Genomic DNA, 16457 nt, shown 5'->3' with positions numbered 1-16457 from the left:
GGGCAACATCGGTATTCAAATAATGACACAAAATGTACCTCATCATCTTCTGACATTACACACAGTCAACATGGAATAATGCCAGCACTTTAAGGGCTAATCTAATAATCATCATTCAATTCAAATAGAATAACCTCGGTTATTTTTGGTAAGTCACAACCTAAAATTAAAAATCAAAGTACCTTTCATAAATAATCTCGTCACTCAGAGATAAGGACAATCTTTTAAGCATTCACAGACACCCATACTACAGAGTGCCTAGACAGTGAAGCTTGGACTACTAACGTATATCTATGCAGTTAATAGAGCAGATAGGACCTCATGCAGTAGGTCTGTGTTAAAGACTGCACCTGCTCAGAACTCGTACATTTCTCGAATAATGTATTTGAAATGGTAAGAATCAAGAGAACAAAAGCTTAATAAGTATCCTCTATAGTCTATACAAATTCCCAGATGCAGCAGCTGAAGAACTGGCTGGGCAGAAGAGGAATATAGAAAACGTGTTGGAAAACCTAGAAAATCCAGTACCAAGTACTAAGTTCCTAGGGGACAACCTAACAAATCTAAGGTGCAAGACAATATATAATAGTAATACACAGTACAGTACTAGAAAATTTGCCAGGAAATAGATAAACTAGAGCACGCTGGGGCTAATGAGTCTGTGAGAGATTTACATTAAACCAACAGATGGGTGGGGGGGGGGGGGGGGAGAACAAAACAAGTCATAACCTAGAATGGAAATGCAGAGGCTTTCACAGACAAAATTAAATTGCTGAAATGCTCAAGTGGCTGCAAATGTTTCAGCAAAGGAAAATAACCCTTCAGAGAGATCACAGAAATAGAAGACAAACTAAAATACTCTTATTAGATTGTTGAAATGACTAAAAAATAAAAATCCACACAAGAAAATTTAATAAATCTAAAATATTTTGTCATGTTTGCAAAAAGCAAATAAGACCCCCTCCCCTTATTTAAAAGATGAAATGTGTGTGTGCTGATGATGACAAATTAATGAATCCTGAATGAACAGTATGAATATTAAGCAATGCAAAGGACAGTAGGACACGATGAAAGTAGGTGTGAAAGATCAACATCGTTAAAATGTTTGAGAGGGTGCTAATTACAGTACCAACTTTATGGAAATTACCAAACAATATTCAGGCAACCTGTGATATACATAGTATTACAATACGCATATTTGAAGTTTCATTGGCAAGTCCCTTACTAAGTTTTGGAAATGCATGGATAAATTCCAGTCACACAAGTTGAGAATTGTTTAGTGTGGATAATCCATGCTAATTCTCGGGTCTGCCACATTCTTGGTGTTATCTTTTGAGCACTTTGTGCTTCATTCAACATCCCAAGCATTCTGGACTTCATGATGTGCTGAATTTGTGGCTTTAAAGAAGAAAAATCATTTAAGATAAATTTGTTTTCTCAAGTAAAATCGAAAACAAGGACTCTTGTGAGTCTATGGTACCCAACCTTAATTTTCCTAAATATAGTACCTATAACCCCTAATGTATGGCAGTGGTTTTAAACCCAAATACACCTATGTACTAAAATAAAAAATCATGATTATGTGCAGTTTCCTTAGTTCTCATTGATACATACATTCTTTCATTAATTGATAGTCACTCATTCATGCATACATACCATCTACACATGCTAATCTGAATGTTATGGGGTTCGTGCCCCTGCGAGAGGGTGGACTTGTGTATTGGCCTACTTTTTTTTTACCAGAAAAGTATAAAAATTAACGTATTTGTAATTTTTGTACCACCACCAACATAATTCATATTTTCATATGTATTGAACATAAATTTACACGGTTAGTAATTTATTGACAACAGAAATTTCATCGTGTTGGAGTTCGTCAGCTTGCTTGATGAAGGGCTTCAATATTGCTCATTTACCTAACCTAACCTAACCTTTACTACCCAGGTTCCCTCACTAGAACACATCCAGGTTACAGCAGTGAATAATGAAAATTGGTACAATGACTGACATGAAGTTAGAAAACTATCCAGTTAGGGCTTTAATTCTTGTTATAAAAAATCATTAGTCAACTAAACAAAAATTAAAACTTTAAATTAAAAATACAAACAGGTACAGTTCTTTTTAAGCTAGATTAAATGTGGATGTGGCCATGTTATTAATTAATGAGTGAAATTTGAGAACTAATAAAACAGGTCGGAATGCGTCAAGTACTGTATTAAACAAATGTCTATCTTTTTTTTCCAGTTCCTTTAAACTGTTTTTGGAAGTGGAGCCTCAATTACGTGACATCATTTTTAAGTTCTACGAGTCTAAATATGCCTCCTGCCTCAAACTTTTAGATGAATTAAAGGTAAGCAAGTCATTATGGTGTAATTATTATTTTTAAGGGTATATGGTGGAACCTTTGGACATTAATCACAATGTGGGTATTTGTCATTAATCATATTCGTGAGTCCCTGAGGGACTCAGGAATATGGAAACTGACGAATATAGAAATGGATTTTCCCATAAGAAATAACCGAAATTCAGTACTGTACTGTACTTTAATCCGTTCCCAGTACCCCTCCCCCCCCCAAAAAAAAAAAATAATACATAAATAAAAATTTAGCCAGAACTTTACCTTTACTGTACTGAGGAGAGATGAAGAGGTAGCTGAAGAGGAGGAAAGGAATTATATATTGTTTAGAAGGAAAGTCGCCTTCCATTAAAACATCGGGTAATTGTGGTAATCGTTGTTGTTCTCCCTTTATTGATGACTAACTAGCACTCAGCGTAGCAAAGAACTTATCCAGTGCTGTCCATTTCTGTCTGTTTATTAAAACTTTCATTGAGTAACCAATCATTTATTACACTAACAGTAGAAGTCTAAGAAATAAAATTAACGAATTAAATGCTCTTGTCTGCACAGAAAAAATAGATATTATTGCACTTACCGAAACGTGGATGAATGTAGAAAATAGAGAACTATTAGCTGAATATCAGATAAATGGATTTAAACTATTTCACACAGATAGATATATTAGACGAGGAGGGGGAGTAGCCATATATGTTAGGGACAATTTGAAATGTAGTCTCAAAGAGGGAATCAAAACTGAGCCACACACAGAAACTATTTGGATAGAATTAAACGAAAAAGCAAATAATATTATAATAGGAGTTATATATAGGCCACCAAATTTAGACAGAATGGAAGCAAAGCATCTATGGGATGAAATATCTAGAGCATCTAGATCTAACAGTATTTATGTCATGGGTGACTTTAATTTTAGTGGAATAAACTGGGTGAACAAAACAGGGAATAGTGAAGCAGAAGATTTTCTAGAATTAATTGACGATTGCTTTCTTACGCAACACATTAAGGAACCAACGCGGGAAAATAATATTTTAGATTTAGTGTTAACTAACAGGGAAACACAAATTAATGACATCGAAATAGGGAGTGAGCTCGGGAACAGTGATAACAAAGTAATCAGATTTAGCATAGAATGGAATAGACCTGTAGGAGAAAATTCTGTTAAAGTGCCAGATTTTCGAAAAGCTGATTTTAATAGCCTAAGAAATTTTTTGGGTCAAATAGATTGGAAAGTCTTGGGTATGGGGGTGTGGGCCGGTCTTAGAGCGAGACATGAACCCAGCGATAGGTGACGTAAAAGGGGATTTCGATGTGGATTTAATATATAACTTATTTAAGAATATTCTAAACAAAGCACAGGAACGTAGTATACCATACAAATTTAATAGATCGAATACTAATGACCCAAAGTAGATAACAAATAATTTAAAAAACCTTATAGGTAAAAAGAGAGCTTGGTACAAAAGGATTAAGAATGGGAAAGTCAGTTTAGAACAGGAATTCATACAACTGGTTAGAAATGTTAAAAAAGAGATTAGGAAAGCAAAAAGAAACTATGAAGTTTGCATAGCAGAGCAAGCAAAGTCAAATCCTAAAGGTTTTTTTCAGTTATATCGAACTAAGACTAGGGAAAGGATAGGTCCATTAAAATCTGAGACAGGTCAAATAACGGATAATGACAAGGAGATGAGTAGTATTTTTAACAAATATTTTATATCTGTATTTACTAAAGAAGAACTTAACAATATGCCTTCAGCCGAACAAGTCTATGTGGGTGGGGATGAGGACAGGTTGACTAGTTTAGCAGTTACCAGGGAGGATGTAATTAAAAATTAGAAAAACTCAAAGCAAACAAATCCCCAGGGCCGGATGAAGTGTTTGCCAGGGTGCTTAAAGAATGCAAAGAGGAGCTTTCCGAGCCACTGTCTACCATACTTAATAAATCAATAGAGTCAGGCAGAGTGCCAGAGTCATGGAAGGTAGCTAATGTGGTACCAATTTTTAAGAAAGGAGATAGATCACTTGCGTCAAACTATCGGCCAATTAGCCTAACGTCTATTGTGGGAAAGTTACTTGAATCAATAATTGCAAATACAATTCGTCTCCATCTTGAAAAACATAAATTAATAAATGAGTCGCAGCACGGTTTTACAAATGGCCGTTCATGTTTAACAAATTTGCTAACTTTTTATTCCAGCATAGTTGAGGCAGTTGATAGTGGTAAGGATTGTGATGTTGTGTACCTTGACTTTAGCAAAGCTTTTGATACAGTGCCACATGAAAGACTAATTAAAAAAATAGAAGCTCATGGTATTGGGGGTGCTATATTAACTTGGATTAGGGCATGGCTATTCCAAAGGAAACAGAGTTAGTATAAATGGGGTTAAGTCAGAGTGGGATAATGTTGTTAGTGGAGTACCTCAGGGCTCTGTCCTGGGACCTCTGTTGTTTATAATATGTGGGATAATGTTGTTAGTGGAGTACCTCAGGGCTCTGTCCTGGGTCCTCTGCTGTTTATAACATATATAAATGATTTAGATTCAGGTTTGAGTAGCAACATTTGCAAATTTGCCGATGATACGAAAATCGGTAGGGAAATTAATTCGGAGGAGGACTCACTATCACTTCAAGTTGATCTAGATAGGGTTTTGAAATGGTCAAAGGATTGGCAAATGCAGTTTAATGCTGATAAATGTAAAGTTCTGAGGCTAGGTAATGATGATAGAGTTACAAGATACGAGCTAGATGGTGTTGAGATTGCGAAGTCGGATCGCGAAAGGGATCTGGGAGTTATGATTAGTAAGAATTTAAAACAAAAGGATCAATGCATGAATGTTCGTAATAAGGCGAATAGGACACTCGGATTTATTAATTGAAGCGTTAGTAACAAGACACCTGGTGTGGTTCTCAAGCTATATCTTGCTCTGGTTAGGCCCCATTTAGATTATGCAGTTCAGTTTTAGTCGCCGTATTATAGAATGGATATAAATTCACTTGAACGTGTCCAACGTAGGATGACTAAGTTAATTCCCCAAAGTAGAAATCTTTCATATGAAGAAAGATTAACAAAGCTTAAGTTGCATTCACTGGAAAGGCGAAGAGTTAGGGGTGACATGATAGAGGTTTACAAGTGGATGAATGGACATAACAAGGGGGATATTAATAGGGTATTTAAAATATCAACACAAGACAGTACATGAAACAATGGGTATAAATTGGATAAGTTTAGATTTAGGAAAGACTTGGGTAAATACTGGTTCAGTAACAGGGTTGTTGATTTGTGGAACCAATTGCCGCGTAACGTGGTGGAGGTGGGGTCCCTCGATTGTTTCAAGCGCGGGTTGGACAAGTATATGAGTGGGATTGGGTGGTTATAGATAGGAGCTGCCTCACATGGGCCAATAGGCCTTCTGCAGTTACTTTTGTTCTTATGTTCTTATCACATTATCATTTATTGCATTTATTTTTTGCTTAATTATAAGAATATTTGGGGGCCACTTTTCGAACATATTCTGAGTTTTGGTCCAGTTAAATAACATTTCCTTAATGTCAGCACTATGGATGGTGACGAATATGGAATTTCGTTTCAAAAGCAATGAATATTGAATCTGATGAATATAGGGCTGACAAATACAGTATTGAGGTTCCACTGTATTTAATCATCTTATTGCTCTCATTGCATATGGTCTTGCTACTATTAAATAAAATTGATAAGATCCACTTCAACTGTATTATCAAACACAACTGTTTTTAATGTAAATTAAATTGGTTGATATGCAATGTGAAATGAAAAACATTCACTTCAGAAAGATTTAAGTTGCATCTGTTCAAAGCACTTGCCTGAATAGTTCTTTTCTCAAGAGTTTCTTGTCAGCCCCATTTGGGCTCATCTTTCCAGCACCTGTGTTGTTTTCATCCAGTGCCTAATTATGATTAACTAGGCAACTTGTGCCTCTGTTATATTCCTGGATAAACCCGTCGGTTCATGGACAGAGGGCAGTCTGTCCTTGGTTTTCTTCCTCAAATAATATGAGTGGAGACAAGTTACCATACAATTCTGAACTTTTGTGTGGTAATTATTAAGAGACTGTGTTGTTGGCTCCAGGGAGCCGGTCGACTGAGCGGACAGCACGCTGGACTTGTGATCCTGTGGTCCTGGGTTCGATCCCAGGTGCTGGCGAGAAACAATGGGCAGAGTTTCTTTCACCCTATGCCCCTGTTACCTAACAGTAAAATAGGTACCTGGGTGTTAGTCAGCTGTCACGGGCTGCTTCCTAGGGGTGGAGGCCTGGTCGAGGACCGGGCCGTGGGGACACTAAAAAAAAGCCCTGAAATCACCTCAAGATAACCTCAAGATATTGGCTGTTCTAATTAAGTTTTAGTAAAATTATTAGTTTTTAATAATTTACTGCAATTCAGCCCTGAATTGTCATTTGTTTGATCAGTCATATGAAGAGTACCTTGCCAAATTATTTTGCTCACGAAGATGTGGGCGAGTGAATTTCAACCCAATTTAAATCAAATAAATGTATTGACTATTCTACAGAGGCCATCCCACTTCCGAACTCCTTGCGATTGAATCATAAACATATTATACTGAAGAAGTATTATCAATGTTAGTTACACAATAAAGGTCCACAACAAAAATCTTAGAATGATGAGATGACTGGGTGAAAACAATGGCAACTAGACTCCCAGCATAAGTAAAACTCTTAAGTCCACCAATCAGAGGCTAGCATCTTTATAGCCTTTCCACTGATTGGTTCCTTCCAAGAGTTCATCTGACATCACCAGAGTCAGCTGAACTCTGACTCATCTGACTGGGATTGGGATTACAGTCTCAGCTCTCAATGGTCAGGCCAGATACTACTGTAAGTTGACACTAGATGATGGCAGCTATTCAAGGACTCTGTTTGACTAGTGTCGAACCTGAATTCTCTTGCTGCCCTGTTCACATAATGTTGCACATCAATTGCCTACATTTAGGATATGCAAAGCAGCTGAAAAATTCTCAAATTATCACAGCACAGTGCTATAAATTGTAAAAACTTGTTTCAAAACATAAATATTTTCTGTGGAGCCCTCCTCCGGCTCCCCGGAGCTATACCGGGCTGATGTGTATATACTGTATTAGACCGTGGCAACAGTTAATCGATGGAGTTCTAGCCTACCTGGGACCACGAGCCAGAACCTGGCCCCCTCAGAGAGGCACGAGGAGTAATGGCCTGTAGACACCCCCATGTAGTTGGAAGCAGTCTATGTCTGCCATCTACCAAGTCAGGCACCAGAAAGATGGGAATCCCAAAACAAACTACAGCTGGTTAAAAATTGTAAACTGAAAGCCGAATGAGCTAGCAGAACTCCCCAATCAGAAAACAAGCATAACATCACAGCCACCGCGCCACTGTCTGCGCAGCTCCTTCCTCCCTGAGAGGGGGAAGGAGCAGCCCCAGACCTCCCACACCAGCTATCCAAACCCAGTTCTGAGGCTGTTGTGTTAATTGGCGGTCGATCGACTCTGGCTCCATCCTTTGAACAGTGCTGTGCCTTAGTGTTCTTCTGTTGTGTGGTGGTGTGCAAGCCAGGTATAATTAAAGAGGTACTGGGGCTGCATGTGCCTAGGGTTCCCTTTCCCAGGTGCTCTTGCAGTTTGAAGTAACCTTCCACGAACTGTTAAGGGGACTACCTCTGCAGAGTTCTTTTGCTGCTCGGTGATTGCCCCGCCCTTGGGGTCAGCTGGGATTTTTTCCTACCACTGTTTGGCCTTGGGTAAGAGGTAGTATCGTCGCTGGCTGGGGCCCAAGGTACTGTGCAAATGCCTTACAATATACATAGCAGCCGGTGCTGTTCCTCCTGGAGATGTTATGCTTTTGCAGGGAGTTTCTTTTATTTTTTTGCTTTGACTGGTGGGGGTTTGCCTGGTGTGGCTGTAGGACCACTTGTATTATTTTGGTGGCCCTCTGCCACCAAAAGGTCCCGGTGTTGTGGGGCGGCAAGCTTATCGCTTTCGTTGCCTTCCATTCTGCTTGACTCTGGCGCCTTGCATTTTTATATGCATTACCCAGGTCGTAGTGGCCTATTTGCCTGTTAGGGGTTCGAGTTTTGTCTTACCTCGACGACTAGCTGGTCTGAGCTTCCAGCTGTTCCACGTGTCTGCTCACCAGGGATTTGGTTCTTTCCCAGGTCGCCGGGTTCGGGTTCTTGGTAAACTGGAGGAAGTCCCATTTGGTTTCCTCTGAGGCTCGGACTTGGTTGGGTCTTGTGTGGGACTCGAACTGCTTCCTTGTCTCGCCCTCCAGCGGTGTTGCTGTGGCTGTGGACCCGCCTTCGGCTGTATTGGGGAGCACCCATGTCACTCGTCGGTTCTTCGAAGTGGTCTGTGGGAGTCTGAACCTTGTTGTGCTGGTCTGCCCGTCAGGTCAGATCTGGCTTCGGCAGCTGTTCTGGTTCCTTCGGGGACCTCCTTTCCACTGCTCTCACGATCGCTGGGTTCAACCCCCATGGGTATTATTTTGGCTGCTGCGTTGCCAGCTTCCTCTTCAGGTTTTTCAGGGTTCAATGCCTTGGTGCCTACCTGAGCCCTCGCTCGATGTGTTCACGGACGCTTCATTTCTCGGCTGGGGCTTTGTGACCAGCGCTCACCAGGCCGGCCAGGGGCGGTGGGGTCCGTCCTTCCGTAGAGCCCACAGCACGCTGCGGGAGTTCACGGCGGTGTGGGTTGTGCTTCTTAGGGTTTGGGTCCCCTGCGGATCAACGATCTGGCTCCACTCAAACTGCTCCCCAGTGGTTCATTGCCTGAACCGAGGGGGTCGATGCGGTCCTTGGCTCTTTGGCGCTGGTCGATGCGGTCCTTGGCTCTTTGGCGCTGGTCGCTTCGGGTAACTCGTCTCCTGGGTTCTCGGGTTTGGCTCTCTTGGCTGTTCATGTGCGGTGTCCAATGTCTTGACCGACGGCCTGTCTCGTTTCATTCCCCTCTCCACGGAATAGACGGTCGACACCGACAACTTCCGTTGGCTCTGCCAGATGTTCGGGCGTCCTTTTCGCCCGAAGGTTGACCTCTTCGCATCGGCGTGGTCGCAGTGCCTACCCCAGTATGTGGTGTCCTTCCCCGATTGCGAGGCCGTCGGGGTTGATGCCTTTCGGCAGGACTGATCAAGGTGGGGATTCCTGTTCCTCTTTCCCTCGGTTCAGCTGTTGCTCCAGATCCTGACTCGCTTGGAGACCTACCAGGGAAGAGTAGTCCTCTTGGCCCTGTGGTGGCCGGCCCAACCTTGGTTTCAGGCGCTCCTTGCCCGGTGTCTGAACCCGGAGATTTTCCCGCGGCTCTGCCTCTTCCAACAGATCGGCCCAATGCGTTACGTGGCTGGTTCAATCTTCTCCTCGAGTCTTCGCGTATGGTCTCTTTGGCTCGGGTTTATCATCATTTTTATGGTGATCAGGTGGCTTCTTTGTTGGTGTCCCACCTGCAGGCTTTGTCTCGGCGGCAGTATGAAGTCTCCTGGCGGTCCTTCTGGTTCTTTTTACATCTTCGTCGTTGTGCTTTGCTTTCTGTTCGAGTGGTGTTGTCCATTCTCTCTTGGTTGTTCCAGGACCGTCACCTTATGCCTAACACTGTCGCCTCATATCGTGTGGTGCTGGTAGAACTGCTTCAGCTTGCTTTTGGTATTGATGTTACTTCTGCGCCATTTCGCAAGCTGTCTCGTGCATAGTTTCACCTCCGGCCTGCTCATGCACCACCTGAGCTGTCCTGGTCTTTGGACAGAGTGCTCTCTTTTCTTTCTTCTCCTCGGTTTGTTGTGGCCCCTTCGGTTCAGGATTGTTTCTCCATGGCCCTTTTTCTGTTGGCATTGGCCTCTGGGGGTCGGGCTATGGAACTTCATACTCTCCTTCGGTCTTCATGATGGTTTTGTTCGTTTGCAGCCGTCTCCTCCTTTTCCGGCGAAGAATGAGACTGCTGCTTTCCGGAGGGGTCCCTGGGTTGTTGATGCTTGGTTGGTCAGGCCGGGGCTGCATCGTGTTTTGTGTCCGGTTGCAGCTCTTCGCTATTATTTGTGTGCCACGACTTCTGTGTCCGGGGACCCGCTTTGGGTTGATCCGGTTTCCCTTCTTCCCATTTCGCGGATGCGGGTCTCCCAGGTTGTCTGCAGAGTTATTAAGGCTAGCCAGCCTGCGGTCTATTCCTGTGCCCATGACATTCGTGAGTTCGCTGCTCTTGCTGCCGTCTTTGGCAACATGTCCTGGGCTGACATTTGGGCATGGGGCTTTTGGCGGTCGAACAAGGTCCTGGCTGCTCGTTACCTAGTGAACATCCCTGAGCCTCGTCGGGCCTGTGTCGCTTTGGGTTGGCAGTTGCAGCCAGTTGTCTTGGCTTCGACTTGAGGAGTGAGCAGCGACCGCCTCCCGGGTAAGTCCCTATGTTTTTCCTCTGTGGGCAGTTAGCTCTATGGTGCCAAAGGGGCTCCTCCCAGAAAACCAGCATTGAATGTAATGAAACGCCATTTTCTGGGTGAGACCCGGAGGCTTCCCGGCATCCCTCCCTCCCTTTGGTTAGCCGTTTTTCGCGTGTTTTCATGTCCAGCCTCAGAACTGATGGGTGGATAGCCGGCGTGGGGGATCTGGGGCTCCCCTTCCCCCTCCCGGGGAGGGGGGAGCTGCGCAGACAGCGGCGCAGCGACGTGTGACGTTATGCTCATTTGCTCGTTTCTTTTAGGGGGAGTTCTATCCACTTGTTCAGCTTTTAGTAGCAATATTTTCACCAGAATAGGGGTTTGTTTTGGGATGCTTAACTTTCTGTGTGCCTGACCAGGTCGATGGCAGACATAGAATGCTTCCAACCACACGGGGGTTTCTATAGGCCATTGCTCCCCATGCCTCTCTGAGGGGGGGCCAGGTTCTGGCTCATGGTCCCCGGTAGGCCCATAGAACTCCATACACATGACTGATGCTAAAGTCTGACATTAACATATCAGCCTAGTAAGCTCTGGGGAGCCTCCGGGTCTCATCCAGAAAATGGCATTTCATTACATTCAACTGTTTTTTTTTTTTTTTGGCATTGGGCCCTGGAGGTCAGGTCGGGGAACTTCATGCTATCCTCCGGTGCCGGGATCTAGCTCTTTCAATTCTGGTGGTCGGTTTGTTCATTTGCAGCCGTCTCCTTTCTGGCAAAGAAAGAGACTGCTGCTTTTAGGAGGGGTCCTTGGGTTGTTGATGCTTGGTTGGTTCGGCCTGGGATGCATCATGTTTTGTCTCTGGCTGCAACATTCACTGTTACTTGCATGCCACAGCCTCCATAGCAGTATATGTGCATTGGGTTGGCCCAGTTTCCCTTCTTCCCTGTTCTAGGGCATGGAACTACCAGGTCATCCGGTGGATTATTCTGTCCAGCCAGCCTGCGGTCTATCCCGTGCCCACGACGTTCATAAGTTTATGGCTTTGGCTGCAGCTTTAGGCAATATGTCCTGGGCTGACATTCAGGCAGTGTCCTGGCCACACATTACCTCGTTAATGTTCCTGGCCCTTCTCAGGCATGCATAGCCTTGGGTCGCAGGTTGCAGCCAGTTGTCTTGACTTCAAGTTGAGGAGCGAGTGGCAGCCACTTCCTGGGCAAGTCCCTCTTTTCCTTTATCTTTGGCTAGGTCGCTCAGGGGAACCAGAGGGAGGCCTTCCACAGAAAACCAGCGTTGAATGTAATGAAACACCATTTTCTGGATGAGGCCCAGAGGCTCCCCGGCATCCCTCCCTCCATCTCTCCCTCTGGTCGGCGGTTTTTCACGTTTTTTATATTCAGCCTCTGAACTGGGGTTGAGTAGCCAGCGTGGAAGGTCTGGGGGTCCCCTTTTTCCCCTCCCGGGATGGGGGGGAGCTGCACAACGGCGCGGCGACTGTGGTGACATCATGTTTGTTTGCTTGTTTTCTGATTGGGAAGTTCTGCTTGCTTGTTCGGCTTTCGGTTTGCAATTTTTAACCAGCTGTAGTTTGTTTTGGGATTCCTACTTTTCTGGGTGCCTGACCTGGTAGATGGCAGACATAGACGGCTTCCAACTACATGTGTGTCAATTGGCCATTACTCCTCATGTCTCTCTGAGGGGGGCCAGGTTCTGGCTCATGGTCCCCAGTAGGCTAGAACTCCATCGATTGACTGTTGCCATGGTCTAATATATACACATATCAGCCAGTATAGCTCCGCGAAGCCTCCAGGTCTCGTCCAGAAAATGGTGTTTCATTACATACAACGCTGGTTTTTTATTTTACTATTCAGAACCCAAGAATAGTAAAAATAGGATTATCTGCTGGAAATTACTTTACTTGGAAGAAATGCTGTTAGAGTTTCACTGCAGTCTGATTTGATTTATTATTTAGAAGAAACTGATATATAGAAGCCATAATTTGGGAGATTGCACTATAGAGAATATAGTTGTATGCACACACACTGTTCCTAAGCTTATTTAAATTTAACATTGGTAGAGTTTTAACCACCGTGTTGTGCCGAGTTTATTGTGAAATTCCCCCTGTGCGCATGAAATAGTGTTCCCAAAAAATTCTTTATTCTTCGTAAAATTATAAAATCCCTTCCCTGAACGGCTGGTGCAGTTAAGTGGTTAATACTAAGTGCATTACAGATATCTTTGTGAACATAAGCTTCAGCCTTGTATAGAGTAATTTGTACATCTTAAATTATTAAAGAACTACAGTACCATGCCATAGAATAGTATCGCTCGGAAAATATTTATTATAGTTATTTTACATGTTGAAGACATTATATTTTAGGAATATGAGAGTTAAAGAAGTTGCAAGGCCTTCCATGATTAATAAGAAATGCAAATATTTTAATAATCAAATATTGAAGAAATGCTAATTTATCTTTCAGGATATTCTGATGTTGGATATGTACCTTGCACCTCACCTAAACACACTCTACACACGCATTAGGAATCGTGCGCTTATCCAGTATTTCAGGTGAGCCTAACATGAGCATTTTTTTTCTATATTATCCAATCTTTCTTCTTTTTTTCTCATCATCTAATAACTGAACATAATGGGAAATGCATTTATGTGGGAAGAAATGGCAAATTTAAGTCTCAAACAACAAGATATAATAGTGCATCGTGATATCTTCTTGGGGGAGTAGAAGAACTCCCAGAACTCCATCAACCAGGTATCAACCAGGATATGAAGCACACATTTTTGAGTGCCCACTTGGTTGATCCCTAAGCCAGGGTTACCCTGGAACACTGCCAAGTTGCCAGACTTTCATCACTTTTCGTCCCACAAATGACAATTAACTTCACAATCTTGCTACTTATTGGGGAGGGGAGATGGAGATTTCTCTCAGTATTCTACCACAGCAACCATCCTCTGATACAAAATGGCAGAAACAAACCACTCGACACCCCTTCAAAAAATAATTGGAATCACCAGGAGAGTCACTGAACATTCTGCTTGATACCTGTTTGATGAGGTTCTGGGAGTTCTTCTACTCCCCAAGCCCAGCCCGAGGCCAGGCTCAACTTGTGAGTCAAGCCTTGCGAGACTTGAGAGTTTGGTCCGCCAGGCTGTTGCTTGCAACGGCCTGCAGGCCCACGTACCCTCTACAGCCCAGTTGGTCCAGCACTCCTTGGAGAAAGTGATCTAGTTTTCTCTTGAAGATGTCCACAGTTGTTCCAGCAATATTTCTTATGCTCGCTGGGAGGATGTTGAACAACCGTGGACCTCTGATGTTGTACAGTGTTCTCTGATTGTGGCTATGGCACCCCTCCTCTTCACTGGTTCTATTCTGCATTTTCTTCCATATCATTCACTCCACTATGTTATTTTACTGTATAGATTTGGTACCTGGCCCTCCAGTATCTTCCACATGTGTATTATTTGATATCTCTCCTGTCTTCTTTCTAGTGAGTACATTTGGAGAGCTTTGAGACGATACCAATAATTTAGGTGCTTTATTGCATCTATGTATGCTGTATATGTTCTCTGTATTCCCTCTATTTCAGCAATCTCTTTTGCACTGAAGGGGGAAGTGAGTGCTGAGCAGTACTCAAGATGGGACAGTACAAGTGATTTGTATAGTTCAACCATTGTGATGGGATCCCTGGTTTGAAAGTTCTCGTAATCCATCCGATCAGTTTTCTGGCTGATGCAATATTTGCTTGGTTATGCTCCCTAAACGTTAGGTTGTCAGACATCATTGTTCCCAAATTCTTTACATGCTGCTTTTGTACTATGGGCACATTTGATTGTGTTTTGTATCCTGTATTATGTTTAAGGTCCTTATTTTTGCTGTACCTGAGTACCTGGAATTTATCACTGTTAAACATCATGTTATTTTCTGTTGCCTAGTCGAAAACTTTATTAATATCTGCTTGAAGTTTTTCAATGTCTTCAGCAGAGGTAATTTTCATGCTGATCTTTGTCTTATCTGTGAAGGATGATACCAAGCTGTGACTTGTATTTTTGTCTATATCTGATATGAGAATAAGGAAAAGCAGCGGTGTAAGGACTGTACCTTGAGGTACAGAGCTTTTAACTGCGCTTGGACTCGATTTTATATGAGTGACTGTTACTCGTTGTGTCCTATTCGACAGAAAACTGAGTATCCAGTGTCCTACTTTACCAGTTATTCCCATTGACCTCATTTTGTGTGCTATCACTCCATGGTCACATTTATCGAATGCCTTTGCAAAGTCTGTATATACCACATCTGCATTCTGTTTTTCTTCTTCTAATGCCTCAGTGACTTTCTCGTAGTGATAAAGTAGCTGTGAGAGGCACGATCTTCCCGCTCGAAATCCTGTTGGCCTGGGTTGTGAAGGACATTGGTCTCCTTGAAACTGGTGACCCGACTCCTAATCACTCTCTCAAATATTTTTATTATGTGGGACGTTAGTGCAACTGGTCTATAATTCTTTGCCAATGCTTTGCTCCTTCCCTTGTGTAGAGGGGCTATGTCTGCTTCTTTAAGTTCATCTGGTATCTCCCCCATATCTAAACTCTTCCTCCACACTATACCGAGTGCCTGTGCTACCGGCACTTTGCATTTCTTTGTAAATATTGAATTCCATGTATCTGGACCTGGAGCTGAGTGTATGGGCATGTTTTCAATTTCTTTCAAAATCTAGTATGCTCGTGTTGATATCAGTTATATTTACAGGGATTTGGATATCAAGCATAAAGATGATGTCCGGATCTTCCACTTTCATGCTGTTTATTGGAGTGTTAAACATGTCCTCGTACTGCTTTTTTTAGGATTTCACTAATTTCTTTGTCATTCTCTGTGTATGAACATTCACCCGTACGAATAGGTCCGATACTGGCAGTGGTTTTTACTTTTGATTTCGCATATGTGAAGAAGTATTTTGAATTTTTCTTAATTTCCTGTATTGCTTTCTGTTCTGCCATTCTTCAGTCTGATATAAGTGTTTCAATTTCTTCAATCTCCCTATTTAAATTATTCCTTCTTTGCAGGGAAAGTCGTGTCTGCTTAACCCTTTAACTGCGCGGCCTATAAATATGACATCCCCCCAGTGCGCAGGAAATGAAACCTTGGGAAAAAATTATTTTTTCTTTGGAAAGTGTCAAAAACCCCTCCCTGTATATGGGTATAGCAACATAAGTTCGAAATTGTACTTACTTTGGCTGCTATGGGGTCCGAAAGGTGGGCCGTGACGTCATAATATCCCGTGCGCCAGAGCAGTATGCTCCCGGGGCCGGTGGGGCACGCGAGTTGCCGCGAATATATTTTTGCACATTTTTTGCGCATAGTTCCAAGTACATTTTATTTGTTTTTACGTGCTAATCCTGTGTATAATGAACACGTACACTATATTATGGCAGTAAAACATCTGTACTGTCCCAAGACACTGTGTTGCGTGCATGACACTTGTGTACACATATGTTGCACATATTTACCATGTATCATGCTAATTTACGTATATATACAATCTATTTACGGACTATACACTGTCACACACTATATACATTCACCATCAACACACTCAGAACACCGCGAGTGTGAGCAGCCACACCCAGCCAGCCCTCCCTCACTCCAACATCTTACTCGCCAACATTGCTCCTTCCACCATACTGTTATTGTATTTATTACACAATT

General features: G+C 42.7%; 1 protein-coding gene across 1 annotated transcript in view; it reads left to right on the top strand.

The window, feature by feature from the left end:
* Positions 1-16457, top strand: part of CSN1b (COP9 signalosome subunit 1b) — a 100040-nt gene that overhangs the window by 66804 nt on the left and 16779 nt on the right. The window contains exons 9-10 of the mRNA XM_045727491.2: positions 2245-2350; positions 13221-13309. Of these exons, the coding sequence (XP_045583447.1) occupies positions 2245-2350; positions 13221-13309 (195 nt within the window). The remainder of the gene's footprint in view (positions 1-2244; positions 2351-13220; positions 13310-16457) is intronic.

Source organism: Procambarus clarkii, chromosome 78, assembly GCF_040958095.1.
Source record: "Procambarus clarkii isolate CNS0578487 chromosome 78, FALCON_Pclarkii_2.0, whole genome shotgun sequence".
Classification (NCBI taxonomy): domain Eukaryota; kingdom Metazoa; phylum Arthropoda; class Malacostraca; order Decapoda; family Cambaridae; genus Procambarus; species Procambarus clarkii.
The sequence above is the reverse complement of the archived record's forward strand: the minus strand, read 5'-3'. Positions and strand labels throughout refer to the sequence as shown.